Source organism: Octodon degus, unplaced genomic scaffold (assembly GCF_000260255.1).
Source record: "Octodon degus isolate 3935 unplaced genomic scaffold, OctDeg1.0 scaffold00018, whole genome shotgun sequence".
Classification (NCBI taxonomy): domain Eukaryota; kingdom Metazoa; phylum Chordata; class Mammalia; order Rodentia; family Octodontidae; genus Octodon; species Octodon degus.
In genome coordinates, this window is record NW_004524594.1 from 13,952,735 (window position 1) to 13,975,881 (window position 23,147).

Sequence of the window (23,147 nt, forward strand, 5' to 3'; positions counted from 1 at the left end):
TAAAATACAGAATGACCATGAATCAGCGTCTGTTCAGTCAATTCCCACACCACCACTGGGAAGCAGGTTGTGTTGCCACCTAATAAAGAATTAATTGACATATCCACAATCTCCAGGCATTTAGCATTGAAGTCAGGATCAGAAAAATATACCACTGTGAGACTGGACTCTCATGAGATGACACCGTGGGAGAATGTAAAGAAGGAAAAGAGGAGGGACAAGGATTTGTTCTGGGGGAACAGATGCCATTAAAGGCATGAGAAGGGTAGGGTCTGGACAAGAGCTACTCAGCAAAAGCAGAAAAGCAAGGATTTCACTGTTGCAAAAAATGCAGGAGGGAGCTCTTTTCCCTAAATACAGGAACAACGGGCCCACTAGGATCAAAAATCATGAAATTGAAAGAAATGCCTTGCAATTCGAAAGTAAGAAGGTCGTCCATTTATTTATTCAACATGTACCGATGGGGCCAAGGGCACTTTTGAGGCGCATTCTCGCTCTAGGAATGCTTTGGTGAAAATGGAAAGCCAGATCTTTGTTCTCTGAGGACATAGCCCCTCACAGGGAAAGCAAGTAGTATAAAATCAAATGGAAAATCATAATTTTGATGGTGTCACTTCTGAGGACACAGAGAGTGGATAATAGAGTAAGAATTTGACTTGGGTAGGTGGGCAGCTAAAGCAACTGTGATTGGGAAAGCATATTTTTTTTTATCTTTTTAAGACAGAGTCTCACTGTGCAATTTAGGCTGGCCTTGAGTTCACTTTGTAGCTTAGGGTGTGGTCTCGTACTCACAGTGATCCTCCTGCCTCAGCCTCCTATGTGTTGGGATTATAGGCACATGCTACTACACCCTATGGAAAGCATACATTCTTAAGGAGACCTAGAAGGAGCCAGCCTCAGAAAAATCACAAGGGCATTGTAGTTGGGGAGAGCAGGTTAAGCAGAGTCCCTGAGGCAGGAACGAGTTTTACTTTGACCTTCGAAAAGGCATTGTTGCCGACTTTATGTCAGTAGAGGCCAGACTCTGATAGCTAACAGAGAAGAATTGACTTAAAAAGAGCTAGACAGCCTAAGTGTGAGCTACAAGACATTGTTCTTGAGAAGATACAAGACAGAGGTCTGGGCGCCATCCGGAGCAGTGGGCGTGGTGGCCACACTCCTTTAGGAGACCTCTCATTTCCCTCCCTCTTGTAGGGATCTCCCCTCAGTGTCAACATTTGCAACCAGAAAGGCATACTTAGCTTATCCATATTAATAACTGTAAGGTGTTTGTGGGATTTGGAGGTCAGAATAATCAAATCCTCCCACTCCAACACTCTCCTGACAGTATCAAACTTGTTTGTACTCGAAGGCAATGTCATCATTCCAACAAACACAAGGATCTTCGCTTCAGATCTCTTTTGTTTATTTGTTCTCCACAATTCAGGGTCACCCTTTGTTTCTAAGCCTTCCCAGATCTCATCTCACTGCTTAGTCTTGCTCACTGTCTTGTCCACTCAATCTCCGCCATCCGAGGTCAGACCCTAGATCAGGTGATCCGGTGGAACTTCTCTAATGAAGGAAATGTTCTGCATCTGGGCCAGCCAGTGCAGCAGCCACTTGCTGTACGTGGCTGCTCCACACTGAAACATGGATGGCATGATTAAGGAACAAAATATTTACTTTATATAATTTTAATTAATTTCAACTTAAATAATCACACATGGCTAGAGCCTATAATTTTAGACAGTTTGGGAGAATTAAAATTCAGGAGTGTTCATTGCTTCCCGTCACTTTATTGAGAAAAAAACCAACACAGATAATTAATGCCGAAGCCAAAGAATGAGGAAATTTCTTCTCAAGGAGAAAAGGATGGAATGTATTCAAAACGGTCTAAGTTTAATATGCAGGACTATTATCAGCATCTTTCTTTGGCCCAAACATGAACATACCGCCTCTTCAACGTCTGAGATTGTTATTTTTCAAGTGTGTTCTAATGAATGTTAATTTCATGAAGTCTTTGATGGAAAGGAATCATCATCCAATAGGCTAGGGAGCTTTGAACATCTTTATTTTCCTTTGTACATTTACAACGTGCATTATCTTATAAAGACTCTGAGCAGTCCTACAGCATGGAGCTCTGAAAACATTGGTCAGTTCAGTAGTTCTCTGTCGTGTTTGACCAGAGAAATCTCTGAGTTTGTGGTGTGTGCATAAGAGAAAGGGAGAGAAGGAGAGAGAGAAGGAGAAAGAGAGAGAGGAAGAAGGAGAGGGGGCGAGGAAAAGAGAGGGAGAAGGGGTAAAGGAGGGGAGAGAAAGAGAGAGAGGCAGAGAGAGAGAGAGAAATTAGAGAAATACTAAGCTTAAAACATGCATTTAAGGGGTACAGGAAGGGGTACTTGTATAAACAATGTCAGATTTACTATTGATTATTAACTGTGTGACCTTGAAAGAGTCAATTAACCTTTCTGACCTTCATCACCATCATTGGAAAATTAAGGATTGTATCACAGGTTTGCGTGAGGATGAAATGCAGTAGTGTATATTAAAAAATTGCAGTTCTTTCACATTTTTTATCCCTTATTTCTTTGGTACAGGGTCTTTCCGTGCAAGTCAGACTCATACTGATACTCCTGTCTCAGCCTGCCCAGTGCTGGGATTCCAAGCCTGTGCCACCACACCTGGTTTCGGTGGCCAGTACAGTGCAGCATGCAGTTCTGGGGATTGAACCGGGGCCCTTGCACTTGCCAAGCACGTGTTTAGACAGCCGAGCTACCTCCGCGACCCCATATTGCAGTTCTTGAGAACAAGAGAATCTTCTCAAAATAGTGGGGTATTATTCTTTTCACTGTCATTTATAAAAATTATATGGCTAAATGACAAACTTTCTGGACCCAAGGAGAAGTATATTCTGAGCTGGAAAGGCCCACTTATGGCCTAGAAATATTTTGAAGTTTTGTATTGGAAAGCTGAGTGACAGAAAGGGGCCTCTCTAACTCCCCTTCCCCATCCTTAGTAAGACTGTGCACCAGGCACCATCTTCCTGCAGTCCATTCTCAGCGCAGTAACCAGGATTCTTTGGAACCAGAAGCTGGAAGGCATCGTTCCTGGAGGTAAAGGCCTCCAAGCTCTGTGTAGTCACATCAGCCCATGTTCCTGTTTTTTCTCTTCCTACCATTGCTATTCTGGGAAGCACACGTTCTTGCTGTCCCCTGGTAAGACAGGAGGCTTGAGCTTCCCCTGGTGCCTCTGGTATGGATCACTCCCCACTTATCTGCATGGCTTGTTTCCCTGCATCTTCCAGCCCCTTTGCTGCAGTGTTTCCTCCTTAACCCAACCCAGACTTGGTGGTACAGCCTCCCACGTCCCAGAACTCTCCATTTCTCTTCCTTTTCTACTTTTTTTTTATTACACATGTGATATCCCCTGTTTTACTTGGTTGCATTTTATCTTTATCTGTTTCCATCCAGTGAAACCTAAACCTGTCCCTTTCATTCTCTACCATAACTCAATGCCTATGGCCATGCCTAGCACATAGGAGATGCTGTTGGGTCAATGAATGCAGAAATCCCATGTGTTCTGTTACACAATGGCGGGCCCTTCCTCCAAGTCCAGTTCTGCTTGAAGAATGAAACACACATGTACAGGATGGTTTCTGTGGTTTTTATTAGTGTTTTCTGGGACCTGTCAAAGGAACAAATAAAAAACCCATATCTTGAAAAATATAATTCTCTAATAAAATAGGAGCACTCAGTTTAAGTTTACCATAGCTTAAAGGGAAAGATTTCTGATTTACTTAAACAATAGAAGCGGTGTGGTTGCTCTCCCCAGTTTGTCAACCCCGAAGCCAGATGGCAAGCATTATGCTGATAGCTATAGAAAGCTGAATCCCAATTTAGTTCAACTTGTAAAGGCCTGCATGTTTCAAAGGTTTATAAGATAAAGTCTCAACAGGTATTTTTTTTTTTTTCTTTCAATGCCATCTTACTTCAGAAACCAAATCCTGAGAACCAAAGCTGAGGGTAATTTTATTCTGCTATTGGGAGCTCTGTGATGTTCTCCATCCAGTAAGTACATGCAGAAGAGCTGCAGTACTCTGCATAATTAGACAAGCCCCTCACACAGATGGTTCCATGTTGTACACACGGCAGGCAGGCATTCACCGGATGCTTAAAAAAAAAAACCTATAGAATAATATAATCATTTGTCCCTCTTACTGCCTTCCTTTTCTTATATTTTATACATCTGAAAAAAAAAAAAACAACACACTTGCAAAACTAAAATCTAACGTGGATTAACTAACCTTATCAAAAAAAAAAAATCCCTCAGAAAGAAAAATAAAATAAAAACCAACCCCCGAATACTAAACCTGACAACTCTTTGATGCTTAAATAGCAATTTACATCATATAAACATTCATAATCTTCATTGGTGTCAAGGGGTTAATTATGAGTGCCTTGTACCAGAGAAGTCTCACAGTTCCAAGTAAGTTAACAGAATTCGCCTCCAACACACGCCGACTTGGGGAACCCAACAGCCTGTTTGGGTTTCATCTCAGCGCTGGTGGGAAGATAAAGTAAAAACTCTCACAGTAAAATGTTCATAATAGATAATAGGTCCTGGAAGATTTGGCTGTGCTGTTCCTATTCCATTGAAGAAATGATTCCTGTTCCAGTTATAGACACGGCTGCCCAACCAGAGAGGTCTTCCACAGGCATTTGTTCACTAGTTCAACCCATATTTACTATCTACCTGCATCATGCCTGGTACCAGAAAAACAGGCCCCTGCCATCAATGAGCTTACAATCTAGTGAGACAAGAACTTTCCAGAAGGATCAATGTGTTCCAAAGAAACCTCATGACTCAGGTCTGCCCTGACCAGGTGACAGCTTCAAGACACCGTGTGTTCTGAGAGGCAGGACCTTACTCGGTTTCATCAAGCCAAGCGGAGCCTCAGATGCTCTAAGTTTTCTGAAGACTCAACAGTGTATCATGTGACTTAATTTCCCATAACTTGCTAAGGAAAGCGAACAGAACCTTTGAGTTCAGGAGGTTCTAGGAGACCATGTTTAGTACTCAGTGGATAGCCATTGTGAATAAGCTTCTCAAGTGAGGAGCTGAGTACCCAAAACAAAGGGGACATTCCTCAGTAGGCCTTTGTGTTCCCTGTCAACGCTGGTAGGAAATACTCGGCTCACACCCCAGGTTGGCATGGTTCAATTACTTGGGCTCTCCAAGTCACGAATAGCACATAGAAAACACAGCAAAGAAGCCAAGACAACAGAGATATGCTGAGACCTTAATACTGCAGCCTATTTAAATAGGTGCTGGGTGCCAAGGAACTGTCACTTTCAACAAATAACACAATTTGCTGCTTATCTGCAGAACTGTTCTTCGTTCTTCCAAGACTTATCGCCTATCTAGCAAAGACTGTTCCTCAAAGGAAAGGTTGCACAAAGAGCCAAAACCCATCACGAGGGGTGGAAGGGGCTTCTAGGTTTGAGGAAGGGTGAGCACAGGGAAGAGCTAGCTCGTGGTGATGGTGAACAGGCAAAGCCAAGGACAGAATGGCAGAGAATTGGCAGATGCCCCTAATGACTTCACACAGTTCAGATGTGTGGACACACAAATCCCCACATGTTACACAGATAGCCAAATGGTGGGACAGCCCACATGCTTTTTACCCTTGGAAAGTAACGTGTCTTTTGCCAAAATAATCTGAGTCGCATAGTTGCTCGTTCCTGTTCAGCATCATTTTTCTCAGTTCTCTCAATAATTGTTACTCATTAATAAAAGTTGAGTGGAGCTGACCAAGTGAGGCAGAAATGAAATGAATGTGGCTATACTTTCAGAAGGGAGGTCATGTGAGCTCCAAGGTCACTTCCCATAATGGTCCTCATTATCAGTACAATGACTTCTTAATTTCTTTTACATCCAGCCTTCTAAATACATACAAGTACTTAGCAACCACTGAGCATGAAATGCCCACTGTCACTGCATAAGCCACCATGATAGAGGCTCTCCTGCCTGGTGAAGAGCAGTCCTTCCAAGTAACACAAGTTTTCATGCCATACAATCACAGAAGAGAGAGAGGCAGGATAAAGGAAGAGGTCAAAAGCCAAAGGAAGGCCCAAAGCAAAGCTGTGCAAAGGATCGGGATGTTCAATTCTCAGACTGTCTACAGATTTCCATCCTGAATTTCATGGCGCAATGAGTCACCAGGTATTCCAGAACAATGCCAGTAACAGGGAAGAAACTTCCAACGCCTCACTCCCGAGTTGAAGTTTTTACTTGTCTTTTCGATCCTCCCTGCCTGTTCTTTCTTTCTTGTTTTTAAATATTCTCCTGAATGCAAGTCTCAGCAATAAACCATTCACTTCAAGAAGAGTTCATATGAGACAGAGCTGACTCAAAGATAGAAGATTGTAATAATTAATACACGCAAAGAGGGGTTTTCCTGGATAGCTCTTCTCTTCCTCTCTTTCTCTCTCTCTCCCCCACCCCCAAGTTTTTTCACCAACAATTCTAGGAAAAAGGAAGATTAGGCAAATCATTCCTGAATAAATATAAAGCCCACACACACACACCATTATTCTTCTCACTGATTCGAACTTTCCAAATCTTCTGATTATGCACTGATTTACGGCCCACCCTAGATTCTGGAAATTTCCATTTCTCTACCCCTTGTCTCCAAAATGTCAGGTTAAACTTTCCAGCACCTTCCTGGTTTATCCCATCCACCTGAGACCATGAACTTCATCCCAACTAGCATGTCCCCTTCTTGATGAGGCCCTATGGGTGCTTATGTGCGAAGGACACATCATCTTTCCCTAAATCATTTTGCATCTAAAAACATTTAATGCCCTCTGAATTGTTTTTTTCTGTCTCTTAGCAAGAAGCACAAGGCCACCAGCCCTGTTATTTTTGTGGTAGAAGAAAAGCTTCACAAGAGAGGCAAAAACAAATCCTGGCCACATACAGCATCATATTTCACAGAAAACTGTGTACATTTGTTCCCCATATAGGACATACATCAAAGTAACAAAAAAAATTTCATCAACTGTAGTGTTCCTTCTTGCCATTAGAAGTAGAACTGTCTCCCTCGTGGCACATAAATATCAGAGAAAAGTAGTCTTTGAAATATTTACGTCCGGGAGTTCTTTGCTGGTTATTATTGATTTGGTGCGTGTTTCTCGGTTTGTGTTCCAAAAGGTGGCAGCCTCAGTTTTCATTTTCTCTCCACCCACGAGCATTCTTCCCAAACTTATATACCAGCCTGCGTCCATCCACCCGTTCCAGGATCTCTCTTTTGTAGTAATATCTGTAACAAAGGAAATTGCATAAAGCGGTTGTTTAGACAGAGTCTACCAGGTAAATAGCTACTCAAAATAGCCTTATCATCTGAAGAGACGTGAAACTTCTTACCTCATGGCCCGGCTGAGTTTTTCATACGTCATGCTACTGTTGTTTTTCTTTTTTCCCCATAGCTGAGCCACAGCTTCTGATTTCAAGAACCTGAAGATGCCCTCAGACCGGTCTTCCCACTTGATTAACCCTGGGTTCTTGTCTGGGTTCAGGAGGATATCACGGATAAATTCCCACAAATGAGTCCCTCTTGGGTCTGTAAAGAGGAAGAAAACAAGGTTTATTTTCTCCTACAGCACAGCAAGAAAGGGGCAAAGAAAGCGCTGAGTTCTAATTTCTCCCTTCAAGATGGAGATATTCTGTTTTCCTCTACTGGATGGGGTAACAGATCACAGAACCATCAAATATTGTACATTAGAAAAAGCATTTGATAGTGAACAATTAGCACAACTTTTTATTTTGTATATCATAAAACTGAGGAACAGAGAATTTCAGTGATCTGACCAAGATCACAGGGTCAACTTTTGGTAAAGCCTGAAGTGAGGAACAGGTCTTGGGTTTCTTAAACTGGAGAGCTTCTTTTAATTATTATTTGCAACTTGCTTGCACTTGATTTCAATGTATTTTTCCCTATCAAGCACTTTCAACCACTTCTTTCTAGTCCCTGACCCAATGAAGGTACTCCGATCTAGCAACCAAATTAAGTTAGTCTGATCCCAACACAAATGAATATTGCTGCAGAATATATATGAAGTACTAGAACATACTGGGGAGGTTGGCATCACACAGAAGCTAGAGATGATAATTTGAAAATGAAGCAATCATTGCAGTGAAATTAACAATCAAATTCAACTTTACTCCCAGTGAATTCGTGACACCTTTCCCTCACACCACTAGGAAGAGGGTTGCGATGGCAACAGTATGGACCCTCGGGTGCTCTATAATTTTTAGATTATGCTATCTTCATTTCCCTCTATGGCCTCTCAATTCTGTGTCTGTTTTCACCCATATGCTCCTAAGGCTTTATTAATGGTGTGATACAATTCCCAAAGAACCCTACAAAATCTAGAATAAACAGTCATTTCTTAGAGCAAAAGCTCCATAGAGGTAGGAGGGCATAATTCAGCCAAAGATAGAATGGTGCACCTCAGTTGTTTCTTCTCATTTTACATCTCTTCCCACCTTTCTTATTCAGGGAGAGAGAAAATCTCTAACCCTCTGTCTGCAAGAAACTGTTATCCATGGGGTCCTGATTTTAGAATAAATATGACAAGGTGAAGGGGAAATAGCCAGGGGCTCCCATTTTGAGAAACAATTGCATGCTTCCCACTTCCTTTTCTTTGTGGTGCCTTATGAGACAAAGGATTCGTGAGTGTTTACCGTCAGCGGAGACCTCTATTTTCTCTCCTAGTCTTTAGTGAAGAAACACTGATAGCAGTCAGAGGCAACCCGGGCCTGAAAACTGGGGGGCTTCCAGCTATGGCCAACACCAAGGAAAGGACCAAAGGCCATTTAGAAGCCAGGTGACTTACTATGCTTTTTGGTGTGAGACTTTGTAGGGTGGTCAGGCTCTTTTTTCATATCAGGTGACTCTACTAAAAAGAGAAATGAGAGCTGTTTAGTTTATCTATTTCTTATACCATCCTTTTCATTCACGCATATACCCCATTAGCCAACATTTATTAAGCACCTTTTTCCTGCTTGCCCCTTTTCACATCCATGTTAATGAACCAAACACAGTCCCAGATTATAAGAGCTGAGGAGCAAAATAATTCAGAGTAAGAAATGGGGATAAACATACAGAGGTGGGAACAGTCTCCAATTTTTTTCAGTACCAGCAATCGAACTCAGGACCTTGCACTTGCCAAGCAGGTGCTTATGCTGCTGAGCTATCTCCCTGACCCAACAGTTTCCAATTTAACCCAAGATGTGAACAGCCAGCTTCTCTAATAAAGGAACCAATGAGGTGTGAGGGAGCTGACGATGCAGAGAGCTTGTGGGAGAGCCTTCCATGTGTGAGCACGGTTTGTGCAAAGGTCCTGAGGTTGACGTGTATGGACGCATGAACAAAATGAAAGATGTCAGAGTAGTTGTGAGCAAATAGAACCCTAGGAGAAGAGGATACAATCATCAATGCCTTTCTGGGCTTCTAAGTAATCTCTCTGAGAGGGATAGGAAGCCACTGAAAGACTTAGGTCCTTAGACTTTATTTTTTTACATAATTGCAAAATATAAACATTTACAACAAAGAAAGATGGTTCTTAAGCCACAAGAGTGCCCTGGTTTTGGCATGCAAAGTCGAATTTCAATCACCCTGACAAAGGGGCCATTGAGCAGTCTGGGAAGAGAACAGAGGGCCACAGTGGCCTGTGGAAACACAGATTAGCTTAACAAATAACTATCACCAAAGCAGAGACCACAGAGGCAGACCTTGGTAGTCAAAAGTTAAAAGAGAAAAGGCCACGTTCTCCCTTGTGTGCAGAAGGTTTACAGTCTCATACAAGAAGAGATTAGAATGGTGACCACGAGAAAGAAGGGAGGGAAGGGAAGAAGCTGGGTGGATAATGGGGAGAAAATGCAGCTGGACAAAAGCTCTACGGCGGAGTAGCCTGTGTACAGTTTCCAGCACTTTACAACATGTTTCATAATGAACCGGAGGAGAGTGCGCCCAAGCTCGCTCTCACCACAAATAAGCGGTAGCTGGAGAAGAGACAGAAATGCTAACTCGATGGCCTGAGCTGGTCATGCTACATTGCGTGCACGTATCCAGCTATCATGCTGTACCCCACAAATGCATGCAATTATTGTGTATGAATTAAAAATAAAATGGAGAAGAGAAACCAAATAACCTATCTGTGCATGTTTCAAAGGATACTGCAGGTATTGTGAGAATGGAAGTAGGTATTAAAAAGAATTCCTGAATCAAAAAAACAGTCAATACAAAGTAGTCCCCATCTACAAGTCAGTTCTTCAACACCTTGTCTCCTCCTGGCACAATCTACCAGTCCCCCCACTTAGGGCTCACTGCCCCCTATATGTCCTGCAAGGACATCTGGACTGATTGCACACAGAGGAAAAGAATAAACGGTAATCATTCAGTTGTTCAAAAAAGTTTAACTACAGCCACTGTGAACATCAATATGGAAATTCCTCAAAAAGCTGCAAATAGAAATTTCCCTTGACCCCGCTATACCTCTTCTAGGTATTTCCCAGCAAGAGACAAAGACAGTACACTGACACGTGTTTATGCATGTTTATAGCAGCACAACTCATAATAGCTCATCCTGGAAGAAGCTGCCTATCTACCCATTGACAGATACGTAGATAAAGAAAATGTGGCACTTGTACACCACAGAGTAGGCTCAGTCATAAACAAGGATGCATTTAAATGATTCGTAAGAAAAGGGATTTGCCTTAAGCCAGTAATGCTAAGTGAACAAAATCAAACACAGAAAGTTAAATAATTCATAGTTGGTCTTCTGTGGGAAAGCAAAAGTATAAATCTTTTAAAGAGCAAAATAAAAGATAGATGATAAGAAACAGGATTACAGACTTGGTGGAGATGAGAAGAAAACTTGGGGATGGGAGAAGATAGGAGAGGGAGGAGAAGGGAAGTGAAAAGGGTCAAGATGTGATCTTATATGTACCAATTCCCCACAAGGCATGTGTTTTTAAAGTTCATTGAACACTAGCTTCTAATTAAAATGGCAAGAAGCAAGCTACTGTTTCTTGACTACTTACTCGGTACCAAACCTATACTAAGCACTTTACACAAATCATCTTGTGTAATTTATACAATAACCCAAGAGATCAGAACTATGTACTAGGTATTATGGCCTATAGATTATAGCTGGGGCAGAGCTGAGAAACTGAAAACTCAAGTGACTGGGCTACCCATCAGACAACCTGAAAGTGGAGCCTGGAAGTGAAGCCAAATAACTTTGAACCCATAGTCTTCACCTTCCCTCATACTCACTCTTCTGTGTCATTTCATCACCTATAACACATAATTGATTACCCAGAAGTCTTTTCTACCAAGAGTCAGTTCGTTTTTCTTCTACTTTCATTAATGGAAAAAATAATCCCAGGCTAATTTCCCAGTGCACATGGCCCACTCATCTGTCTCTTCACACAGTTGATCATAATCCAGTTCTCCTAGTGTTTCTCTCAAAACCACTGCAAGATGAAGAAAAGGGCTTAAGTAAGAGCCAGGCGGTAGAAAAGCTTCTCATTCTGGTTAAGAATCTCTCTCCTGACATGGGCACCAGGAGGACCTGCGCCCGACATGAATTTCTCTGAATCTGGAGGGACAAATTCACAGGAAGTGGGAGGAGACTCCGCTCTCCCGCCTGGACATTATGAGGCAGGGTTGCAACATCCCATCAGGATGTGACAATATTGCGACAGGCCTGGCACTCATCCCGGTTTCCAAGTGATACATCACTCTGACAGGGCCACGTTGTTCTGCAGACAAAGAGTGGCATTTACCCAGCACACCACAAGCAAAGCTCATTTTCAAATGGCATCCAGGATGGTGTGGGGACATTATTTCCCAACCAGGGTTGAAGTCAGAAAATCCTGAGCGTCCCTCAGCACATTGTCTTCATTGTGAATTCCAGCTTAATGTGGAATGAATCACTTTGGGATTAAGATACCTTTGTGGCGATGCTAAAAACCCTTGGCCCCTCTCCCCAGAAAAAGGCACCTATGTGCACACTTGTTGAATTCTCTCACAATTTTTAGAGTTCATGGTTTATGCTAGAGTTCATAGACTCTAAATTAAAAGCCCCCACCCTAGATAAACCATGCAAAAATTTCTCTATATTAGTCATTTATTCAACTTAATCCTCCATCTAGTTTAAGAAAAGATTTTTTTAAAAATCTCACTTCAGAAAAGATGTAAGATGGGCCAGGGTTATAGCTCAGTGGCATAAGTGCTTGTTTGGCAAGAACTAGGTCCTCAATTTGATCTCTGGTACTGCAAATAGAAAGAAGGAAGGAAGGAAGGAAGGAAGGAAGGAAGGAAGGAAGGAAGGAAGGAAGGAAGGAAGGAAGGAAGGAAGGAGAGAGAGAATAATAATAAAAGATAAACCATGAAAATATTCCCATCATCATATGGGACAACAACCAAAGGCAAAGAAAATATCTAATTTCATCTAGGTCCCTCCTCCAGTTCCAATCCACAGAATCCCAGAGCTGCCTTAGCACTAAAATCTTTTGATCTACAACTTTAATACAACCAACTTCTTCCCCTCTCTCCTTCCCACTGCCACAAAATAAAAGTCAAGACCTTTGAAGTTATCCAGGTGGTTAAATGATTCATTGTTATAAAATAATGGCCCACTCCAGGGAGGTTATCCATCCTGGCTTTCTCTAGCTCCCCTCCCAAGCATTCTGGGCCAAGGTCCTCAAGGCCCAGGCTGGGGCATGACAAGGCACAAGTTCATGATGCAAGGTTGACAGCTCGACTTCAGTTAAACTGCTTCCCAAGAAGCAAAGATTAGAAGCATTTGCATATGATTCATCCCTGAGCCATTCTTTACGGGATATACAAATTTCAGTGTTCTAATAGACCATGCCACCCTCGCTTTAGGCTCGACAAGTCAGTAGATAAACACATCAAGCCTGCATTGGCATGAGCAGCTGCAGGACAGTCCAGCAGATCCATGCACTGGCGGCAGCCGTTTTATAAAAATAGGCAGATGACAGAGCAATTCAAACATAGCCTCTTCCCCACCAGCCTTATCGCAGAGGCCATCAGTTTAGGCAAGTCCTGCCTTAGCTCCGCTTCAACTTGCACCGAAACTTAGACAGATATGTATTTAGCTTCACTCAATTCATGAGAGCTTGAAATATAAAAGGCTCAGGCTGGCAGCAGAGGTCTTTTGGGGAATGGATGCTGGTCCCCTTCAGTACTAAGGGAAGAAGATGCAAGGATGATGGAGCTATGGATCAGCCAATTCATAAAGCCCACTTCAACCAGGACTATCAGAAAATATTGCGCAGGTGGGCTCAGAAGCTCACAAGCTCCCTATTACTACAAGACTGCAAGCAGTAACTGGCTCCTCAGGCCCCTGTCATCTGTCAGATTCTAGACAGTCTAAATCAAGACATAGAAAGGGGAAGGAAGACCGGGTTGCAGAGCTGTGACCATTAGAAAAACTTCCCGGGGAGTCTCTAACCCTAACCACCCCCAAAGCTCAGGAAGCAGTTAGTTCAGCTTTACTCTTAGTTGGAATCTTTTGCCATAAACCAAAGGCCCAACCAGAAGGACCTGAGAAGTGACACCTGAGGAAACGTGAGAGGAAATCAGAGGGTGACTTGGTGGTTTCCTCAGCCCTAAAGCCTTTAGTCCTGACTGTGACAATGATTACCACAGAAATTATACCCTAGCGGGCAGTTCCTCCAAAGTGGCACCTCAGAGTCTTTCCACTGTTTGATCTGCTTCCTCATTTCAACAAATAACTGCAACTTGGAGTGAAACCTAATGCTAAAGGCTATGGAGGGAGGGGAAGTAGAGAGATGAACTGCCTTCAGTATCAGCCTCATTTCCAGAGCCATTTACACTGGTTCCCAGCCCCGTCTCATCTGAGGGGCTTGACCAGATCAAAACCAAAGGCTTTCATTATTTCAGGCCTCAAAAACACACTCAACAAAAGCAAAAACTAAATACATACATAAATAAATAAATAAATAAATAAATAAAAAGAGGAAGGGCGTTGTTTAATTCCCCTGATTAAATCCTAATTCTGATGCTGTCCCAAATTCAATTCCTGGACAGAGGCATTTCCTGTGTGACTGACATATATGTTCTGCTTCCTAGACCCAAAGACATCCAGAAATTTTCATTCAGGTCAAGGGCAGCATAAAATCTGCCACACAGGTTGTTCCTATACTGTCCATGCTAATGACCCCATCTGAAAGCCCCCTCCCCAGATTCCTGATGGATCAGTCCTCACTACTATAAACTTGATGAGTAGTCAGGAATCAAATCTTCACACAATAGAACCAACGTGAACATAATTTGTAGAGTGCAGGTACTCTAATTAGAGAGGATCAATGAGCCATCGGGCTTAGATTTAAAAGCTAGACCATAACATGACTGAGGGGGTTCTGGAAACTTCTAATGGCCATCATCATAAGTTCATGACCCCTGAATTCCACTGGTAGACAGTCTTCTTCAAAAGCCAAATGTAGTTTGAAGTTAATGTTCCAGTCTAGGTGAAAGTTAAATACAGCCCTCTTCCCCTATATGTGTAAGTAATATTTTTCACGTATATCCCAAGAGAAAATTTTTGTGAAAAAGAGAGGAAAACATGAACAAAATCTGTTGTTTCATGAGAGACAAACATTTCTAGAGGAATCCTTACTGGTCATCTTTGATGCATCAATATTGACTCAAAAATTAACATATTCTTAGGGGGCCAGGGAGATGGCTCAGTGGAATAAGTACTTCTCTGGCAAGCACAAGAGCCTGAGTTCAATCCCCGGTTCCGCCAAAAAAAAAATTAACATATTCTTATAAATGTTAACTCACTCCTGTTTTTAGCTTTGCAATGAGAAAGATTATAGCAAAGCAAAACAGTAAGATGTTGATAATTCTCATTAATTCTCAGGAAGCACTTGCATTAGTCACATTTAGCCTCAGATGACAGGATGACTTACCAACAGGAAGGTGACCCGTGGTGGTCATGGAGATCTGAGCCCGACAGAAAGTTTTGCTGTCCAACAAATCTGTAACAGTGAAAATATAAAAGGCGTGAAAAGCTCCCTCCTTACCACATCACATGGCAGTTATACAATAAGCCTAAGAAAGGAAAAGGGCCTTCTGTATTGGGCAGTTAGTTACCTACTGTGCTACCATAGGTGGTGTCGTATAAATAGTTTTCTTCTTTCCAGGTGTTCATAACAGATGGGTCTACAAAGAATAGAAGATGGGGAAGATCAACAATTGTTTTCCTCAAGGTGAAACATCTGCCTCTTCTAAGTCCCCACTCATCTAAAATCACTGAGGCAGAGGTGGCCCTCAGAGAGGAGGGATGATATTCTGCTTAGGTACATGTTACCATTGTCCTCCTGGTGTCATGGCGGCAATGGCATCCTGGTCCTCATTGAGTGATCATTAGCTGTTGCATTTGGAAAGTGAGAGGAGCTTCAATAATAGAATCCTGCCCTAGACCAACACTTTAATTTTCCTAGGAAGGTTTCCAACCTTCTCTAGCGCTCTATAATCACCTGAATATTTTTGCCTTGGGGTAGAAGGAAGCCCTTGTTAGAGACAAATGAATGTAGGATAAATGATTAATGAGCATCTTTTCATATAAATGTCTTCCTGGGAAAATCAATAGTGTTTCTCGTTCTTTATTTTGTTTTCTGAAAAGTCTTGTGCGTTTCTCTCACCGTTTCTTTCACAGCCTCTCAGTTTCTGAGACTCAGAAGGCACCCTCAAGCTGAGTGACAGCTGGGAACCCTTCAAGGGTTTCTCCAGTTAGTTCAAGGAGAGACGAATTCTCAAAACAACACCAAGGAGAAGGGAAGGGAGCCTTACCAAATCAAACAAAGAACTTTTAAGAATGGGGCACCGCTGCCTCATCTCTGGAGAAAGAGGAGTGCAGGCTCTGACTAGCTGGTTCTTTCTCCTCAGTGCGAGGTAAGTACACCTCCCTCTGACCCACTCTTGAGACTCGGCTTCTAAGGAAATTCCCTCCTCCTTCCCCAAGTGAAGTCCAACTCCTACACCACCCCCAGATCTTGGCTGGTCACCAACTCAGCATTTGCTTTCCTGCCTGGTCAAGTGTGCTAAGATCTTTCACCTTTTTCCTGAACACCCTCACCAACACCCTGACACCCTCTTTTGGCTTTAACCATAGTTCAGGCTGCCTGTGCCCCTCTTCTGCTTGAGTGCTGAATTTTAGGTCCAGAGTGGTAAGCCACTGGCCAAGTTTCATTTTGTTTTTACTGCGCAAATGGCATAAAACCTGACTCACTGTCTAAGTCCTCCTGTTTACGACATAGAGATTTAGCTGGTATTTTAACTAATAGCTACGTGTTTGGGCACCCCAAGCCCAATCTCTTGGGGTTACACCCTTTCTCCTTGTTGGATCACTCTGTACACCTGTTGTTGTCTCTGAAAACAAACTGAACCAAAGAGGCATGGGGGTGTTGGCCCCTCAGAGAGCCTCTTCTCCCTTCCACCCAGGGAGGACCTTCTTCTCCACGCTTTAGTTTAGCTTTTCTGAACTGGCAAGGCAAGAATGCCTAAATGGTCAAGGAGGAGTTAGCAAGGTTTTTGAGACCCCTCCAGTATCAATCAGGGTCCTTCAGGGAGGCTATCTGTAAGGTCAAAGGACAGAGTATTCCTTTAGCCAAAGGATGTATCTCTCCCTGGGCCAGGCCTATAAAGCACAGACCATCGAGGCACCCTAGCCCCCAGTCTATGCAGAGGAGGGGAGGGTGAGGGAGGCCTAATTAACATGCTTAGCAGCTATTGTTTTTTTTTTTTTCTTTAATAATGGTAGACCAGCCCCCTCATAAAAAAGTAAATAACTGCATGGGCCAATTTGGGTGCCAAGTGACTCACAAATCACCCCAGGTCAAATTCTGTCCTTGGTGACTGGCACGCAACCTTCAGGGCGGCCTGTGGCAAACGTGGTCAGCCCACATGGCTCCCAAATCTTCCTGATGTGGACACAGGGAGTAGCTCAGGAACAGTGGCACCTGCACTTTTATCATAGCTGTAGATTCTGGGAGGTCAAGCTCCAGGAGAGAGATGTGGAAATGGCAAAAGGGGAACAAAGTGAGCACTGATGTTATGGGACCAGAAATGCTGCTCAGAGCATCTTGTATATGAAAATGTCCGTAAGGGAGAAGGTGAATTTCACAGGGGACTTGTGAAGCCCACGGGGCTTCAAAACCTATACAAACTAGACTACCACCTCAGCATTTCCTTTCTTGTGAAACACACTCCCATGGGGAGGTGGGGGAAAGTGGAGACACTAACTTCCTCTTCTTTTGCACTGCTTTCTGAATTTGGCCAAGGCCCACGTCTTCACTCTTCGCCGGTGAGGAGGCTCACTTTAGATTCTGTGTTTCTACAGCTACTGGCTGGGAGTCCAGTGATGCCCTGACAGTGGTAGGAAGTAGAGACATATGGGCTCACCGCTCCAGTCTCCATCAGAAGGAGTTAGGGGTCACTGGTCCCAAGGAGTTAGTAGCCCATGGGAATCACACTGGACAGCAGCCTCCCTGGGTTTCTTGCCAGGACCCGCTGCCGTGCTCTGATTTGTGCTCCACCCTGTAACCCCCCTCCCCCACCGCAGGACTTTGCCTGGCCAGGTTGGCTCTCTGCCTCTCTCACCACTCACCGTTTTGTTCGGTCTTGACAATGACATTGTGTGTGGACTGGAACAGGTCGCTGCTGCACTGGCCTGTGAAGGACACATGGGAAAAGTCAAAGAGAGCCCAGAAGGAGCCAAAACGCCATGCTTCACTAAGAATGGAGCTGGCCTCATGGACAAGTAGGCTTCTGTCACCTCCCTGCCTGCTCAGGTGTTTGCTTACAGGAGAATGCTTCCTTCTCAGCCTCCACAGGTTCAGACCCAGAAACGTCCCTGACCCCAGAAAAGCCAACAGTCCAAGGCATCCCCACCAGCTGGAGTTATCTGGCATTAAAGAAGGAAGGCACCTAATGTGCTGGACCCAGAACTTCAGACATCCAAAGAACAATTTTTCCATTACTAGCTACAAGGCATTCATTTTCTGAATCTCTGCTTCTTCATCTGTAAATGTAGGTCATAAAATTAGATAGAAGTGCAAGCAATTTCTAGATGCTTTCACTTATCAAGATATGAAATGAGGACAAAGGGAAAACCATTTCCACTAGCTTGATTCTTCTTTGATTTTAAATGTGATCAAATCCATCTCGATGAGATCCAGTATATAAGGTACATCTGGATGCAGTAAGCCTTCCCTTATTTTTATGACCTCAGCGCTGGAGTAAATGGTGTATAGCACATGTTCTAGTGTTCCTTTTATAACACCGCTTGACTTGCATCATATAAAAGCACATATGTTACATATAAATGAATCAAGAATTTTTTCCCCTCCTAGTGAGACTATAACTATTTCCGGAGTGCGGATTGTACCTCTGACCTCTCTGACCTTCAGGTTTCCCATCTGTAAAATGAATACAATACTTATTGTGCCATAAGCTCATTCCATAAATTAATTCACCTGGAGCATCCAATATAAGTAAATAATAAATGTAAGTTAATAGAATGTATACCAAAAAGTAAACAATAAAGCAAGGGGGAGAGTCTGATGATTAGACACTCAGAGGCCATGGCAGTACACAGCCAGAGCGGACAAGTCACGGGAGGTCAAAGATGGAAGGTCACACATGGCCCCAGCGCCTGCCCCCGCCTCAGGCTTCAGTCACAACAAAGCTTTAAAGGAGGACATTTAATCGGGGGTGGGGAGGTAAATATTTTTAATTCTTCAGCTATAAGCCAGCTCTTTCTGAAGACTCCTGGGAGTTATTTATAGGGCCTTGTTTAGTTTGGTTCTTGTAAATGAAAAATGAGCAACCGAAGCTGCAAGGTGAGTGGGAAGGAGGGAGTGCCAGGGTGCTGGGGCCAGATGAGGTCATCCAAAATGGCCGCCCCAGCTGCCCGCTTGAAGCTGGCCTCCTGGGTCCTCCTCAGGGCTGACTGCAGCTGCCAGGGCCTGGCTCTGCCTCAGAGTCTTGGAACTCCCATGTACTTATCTTTATTAATTCACTCACACACCAGTTCTGCTAAGACAAAATACTTTTCCCATTTCCATTTGGGCATAGTCTCCATCTCTGCTAAGACATAAATATTTTCCTTCCCAGTGTGGCTGCACCAGCTCACTGTCCTTAAGTGTTCCTCCTTTCTAAGATGTCCACAGTTCTCAGAGGAGCTAATTTTACGTCCACTGTCAGAGGAACCTTCTGTCAGTGTCAAAGGCATTCTACAGAATGAGTTGTGTGCCCTACAGGGCCTTATGAGGCAGTGTAGCACGTGGTGTAGATGTTAATAAATTATCACCAATATCTTAGGACTAGGAGGTGCTAGGTGCCCGGTGAAGACACTCGAGGGTTTCGGGCAGCCTCGGTTCCAGAAATCAGCACAGGAACAACCACAAGAGTCCAGACTATTGGCTCTAGCCTTTCTTTGTTTCTTTCTTTTTTCTTTTCTTGTCTCTTTCTTTCTCTTTCCTTTTCTTTCCTTCTTCCTTTTTTTTTTTCTTTTCTGGAGATGTCTTGTTCCCAGAAAAAAAGGGACATCTTTCTTTCCTTTTTCTGTCTTTCTTTCTCTGTCTTTCTTTTTCTTTTTGTTATGAACATATTCAGAATCTGCCAAGAAATGATGAGTCCTCAAAAACTATCTGTCCCCTCCCAAACATACACATTTAATGTTCCACCTCTTCTCAGTTACCTTAGACCCCCACTTAAGAACCTACATCTAGAAGATTTGGTTTTTCAGTTGTTTGCTTTTTAAAGTAGTCATGATCATCTTTAACAAACAAATGATTGGGAATTAAACTACTGAACTCTGCTTGCAAAGTTTAGAAAGACGAGTTTTCTAGGGGTAGCAAGTGTTCCGGGAATGCCCAGCCAGCGCCTTGTCTCCCTGGATCTGAACACAGCCAGAGGCGATTACTGAGTTGCATAAGCGTTCCTAAGGGATCAGACACACTGGATCCCAGGTTTTTCCCCGTGTTATCACCCCCCTCCTACTGCCCTGTTTTGGGAAATGGTCATTCAGAGGTGAGACCATTCTTCACTGCTCCTGATAAGGAACCCACTCAGATGGAGGCCTCTGAGCTCTCCCACCCCCACTTAGCAGGACAGGGCAGGGCCAGTCACCATTCCACTTGAGATGCTGCAGGCTGCTGTACAGCAGCTGCCCCGCTGTGCCTGCTGCCCTCGTGAACTCCTGCAGGCTCATGCTGCACAGGTGCTCGCCATTGACGTCGAACTCCTGGAAAGGGATGCAGCTGGCGTCCAGCTGGTTGGTGTCCAGAAGGTGCTGCAGCCATTCCCACACCTGATACTTGGTCCAGTACTGGGGGTGGATTTCATGCCACTGGCCTCCAAAGAACCCGCTGGAAACTGCAAGACAGGAGATGAGGCTGTCAGTGGTTGCTGGGCATTGCTGGGCATAGTCCCTCACTCAGCGTGCTTTGCAGCCATGCCATGAGGGACAGCCCCAAACTGTGAGCAGTGGAGTAGGGGTTGAAATGTGAGGCGAGCTCTGGGAGGTGTGATTCTTTTCCCCATTATGGCAGGGGCCACTGAATTCCTGCGCCTTCACCTTCTCCTTCCCATGATACTCACCCCTGCACTCTGAGCCTTCAAAGCTCACATCTGCTCCACCCAAAGCACCACAAACACTAAAACACTGCTGTAGTTTCAATATCTTAGTAGCTTATTATCCACACCAAACACAGTCATGCCTCGGTATCCACTGATGTATGGCTTCAGGATCCCGTGTGGATACTAAAATCTCCAGCCGCTCAGATTCCTTACACAAGATGGCATGGTATTTGCCTGTACCCTCAACATATTCTTGCATATATTTTAAGTCATCCCTAGACGTCTTGCAATCCCTAGTACAATAATACTGCTATATAAAGAGTTGTGATGCTGTATTATTTAGCGAATAATAAGAAAAAGTCTGTGATGTTCAGGGAAAACACCAAAAATAGGTATAAAATAAACAAGCCAGGCATTGAGACTCTTTTCTGTTAGTAACCCATGACCCTTGTCTTCTGTGCTACTCTTTTGATGGATTTTTTTTTTTAATGTATTTGGTTGGTACAGGGTCTCACTATGCAGCTTGGACTAATAATGATCCTCTGTTTTCAGCCTCCCCAGTGCTGGGATTACAGGCATGTGCCACCACAGTGAGACTCTGTGGCCAGCTCAACCTGCCTTAGGGGCAGGGTTGGCGCAGCATGCGGTGCCGGGGTGAACCGCGGCCCCTATGTTTTCCTAAAGCAGGCACTTTAGTCCGCTGAGCTATCTCACCAGCCCTCTTTCGGTACACTTCTATCCTACCACTTACTCCTGTTGCATTCTTACCTACCTTTCAAACATTGACCACCAATAAAGCTTTCACTTACTCCCAGAACTCCCTGTCCTTTGGTTCTCCAGGAGCCGTGCTTGGGACTTCTCCTAATGGCCTCTACCATATCCTACTCTTCTTTTTTTTTTTTTCGGCACTGGGGATGGAACTCAGGACCTTGCACTTGCCAGGCAGGTGCTTATTCTACTGAGCTATCTCCCAGCCCTATCCTACTCTTCTTTACAGGTCTCTGAGCACCGTCTTAGTCTCCTTTGTAAATTGCAAAGTCAAGGTCAAGGACTCTGTCACTCAACTTCACATGGCCTATTATATGACCTCAGTGACTGCCATTCTAGGTGTTCTCTATATACTTGCTCAGTAGAATTGGCTGCTGAAGAAGAAATAATGCAGGAATATGGGAGCACCGGGAGGCACAGTAAGAAGTTGGGTTCAAATAATATGAAGATGTGAAGTTCACACTAATAGACAAATATGGTTAAACTTATTATGTGCTAACCATCTATGTGTGTGACTCTCCTTTGTTCAGTTGATGGAATGTCATATAATTGGTCCAAAGTCATACAAGGGTGGGAGGTGATACATTGGAGAAGAGACAGTCAATCTCTAGGGCCATGTTATAGTCCCCTCAAGAGAGATGTCACAAGCAAGAAATTTGTTCCAAGAAGAGTGAGAAGCAAATTCTATTGCATCTCACCAAACTGAAGCAGGAGAAATCCAACCGAGTATGTCACCAACTTAAGACATGAACCAGGATTGGGAACGGTATTTGCAGGGAAACTACCTCTAACTGTCCATTCAAAGCCAGGCTAGATCACTCCCTTCCAAATGTTAATGTGATTGTGAGCCACAGAGAAATTCTGCTCAAATGCAGGTTCTGATTTAGAGGATCTGGGCTGAGGCCAGAGTGTCTGTATTTCTACAAAGCTTCCCACAGGGATGATGCAGGTGGGCTGTGGAGTGACGGGGTGATTCTTGGCTCTCAAAGGCCTGAGTCCTCAACACCCAATACTCAAACACCCATATTTAGGGTCTCCATGTCCCCCAATTTGTTTGGTGTTTCATACAGATAGCTGTTTAAGAAGGGGTATGTTTTTGTAACCCCCCAACTATTTGATCTTTTTCTACCCTCAAAGAATTGTGTTGTGTTGAGGGTGAAGTTCTAATTTTGCCAACAGGATTCAACATCTAAGACCCCACAGCAGACTCAGAAAAATCTCTTCTCCAAACTTAACATGATCTAGACTAAAGAAGAGCTTCTCTTGTATCCTGTTCAGACTGGGAAGAAGCAGGAGAGAATTTTGTCTAAAGCTGACGAGGGGAAGGTCTGGCATCAGACAGAGAACCTATGAAATTTCTGGAGTTTCAGGAGAAATATTTGAAAGTATTGTGAATTCTAAACTCTGTCCTTCAGATGACCTCCCTGTTCTAATCTTGATAAATAGCTGGCCTTCTCTGGGACCTTTAGAAATTATGAAATAAAAATGGCACCCAAATTCTACTTCTTGCTAAGTAAGTTGCTCTAGTTTGTTTCCAAAGCAAACGAACAAAATAAATGCTACCTTCTCAGCAAGGGCCTGGGAGCTAAGGAGACTCATACTCTCTGCCCTATCTACTTAGAAGCTTCCTTCTAGGTCCTTCAGAAAATCTAAGGCTTTCAGTAAAAAATGTAACTGCCCAGAAAGAGAGGCATCA

At 43.6% G+C, this 23,147-nt stretch overlaps 1 protein-coding gene across 4 annotated transcripts in view; it reads right to left on the reverse strand.

Moving 5' to 3' along the window:
- Positions 1-3,628: 3,628 nt before the first annotated feature.
- The window catches only part of Ehf (ETS homologous factor), a 42,521-nt gene continuing 23,002 nt past the window's right edge, over positions 3,629-23,147 (reverse strand). For all 4 annotated transcript variants that reach the window (XM_023710532.1, XM_023710534.1, XM_023710531.1 and 1 more), the window contains exons 3-9: positions 20,234-20,479; positions 17,709-17,771; positions 15,194-15,262; positions 15,010-15,078; positions 8,877-8,939; positions 7,405-7,600; positions 3,629-7,300 (exon numbers count right to left, since the gene is read on the reverse strand). In XM_023710532.1, coding sequence (XP_023566300.1) covers positions 7,201-7,300; positions 7,405-7,600; positions 8,877-8,939; positions 15,010-15,078; positions 15,194-15,262; positions 17,709-17,771; positions 20,234-20,479 — 806 coding nt within the window. In that variant the 3' untranslated portion in view covers positions 3,629-7,200. The remainder of the gene's footprint in view (positions 7,301-7,404; positions 7,601-8,876; positions 8,940-15,009; positions 15,079-15,193; positions 15,263-17,708; positions 17,772-20,233; positions 20,480-23,147) is intronic.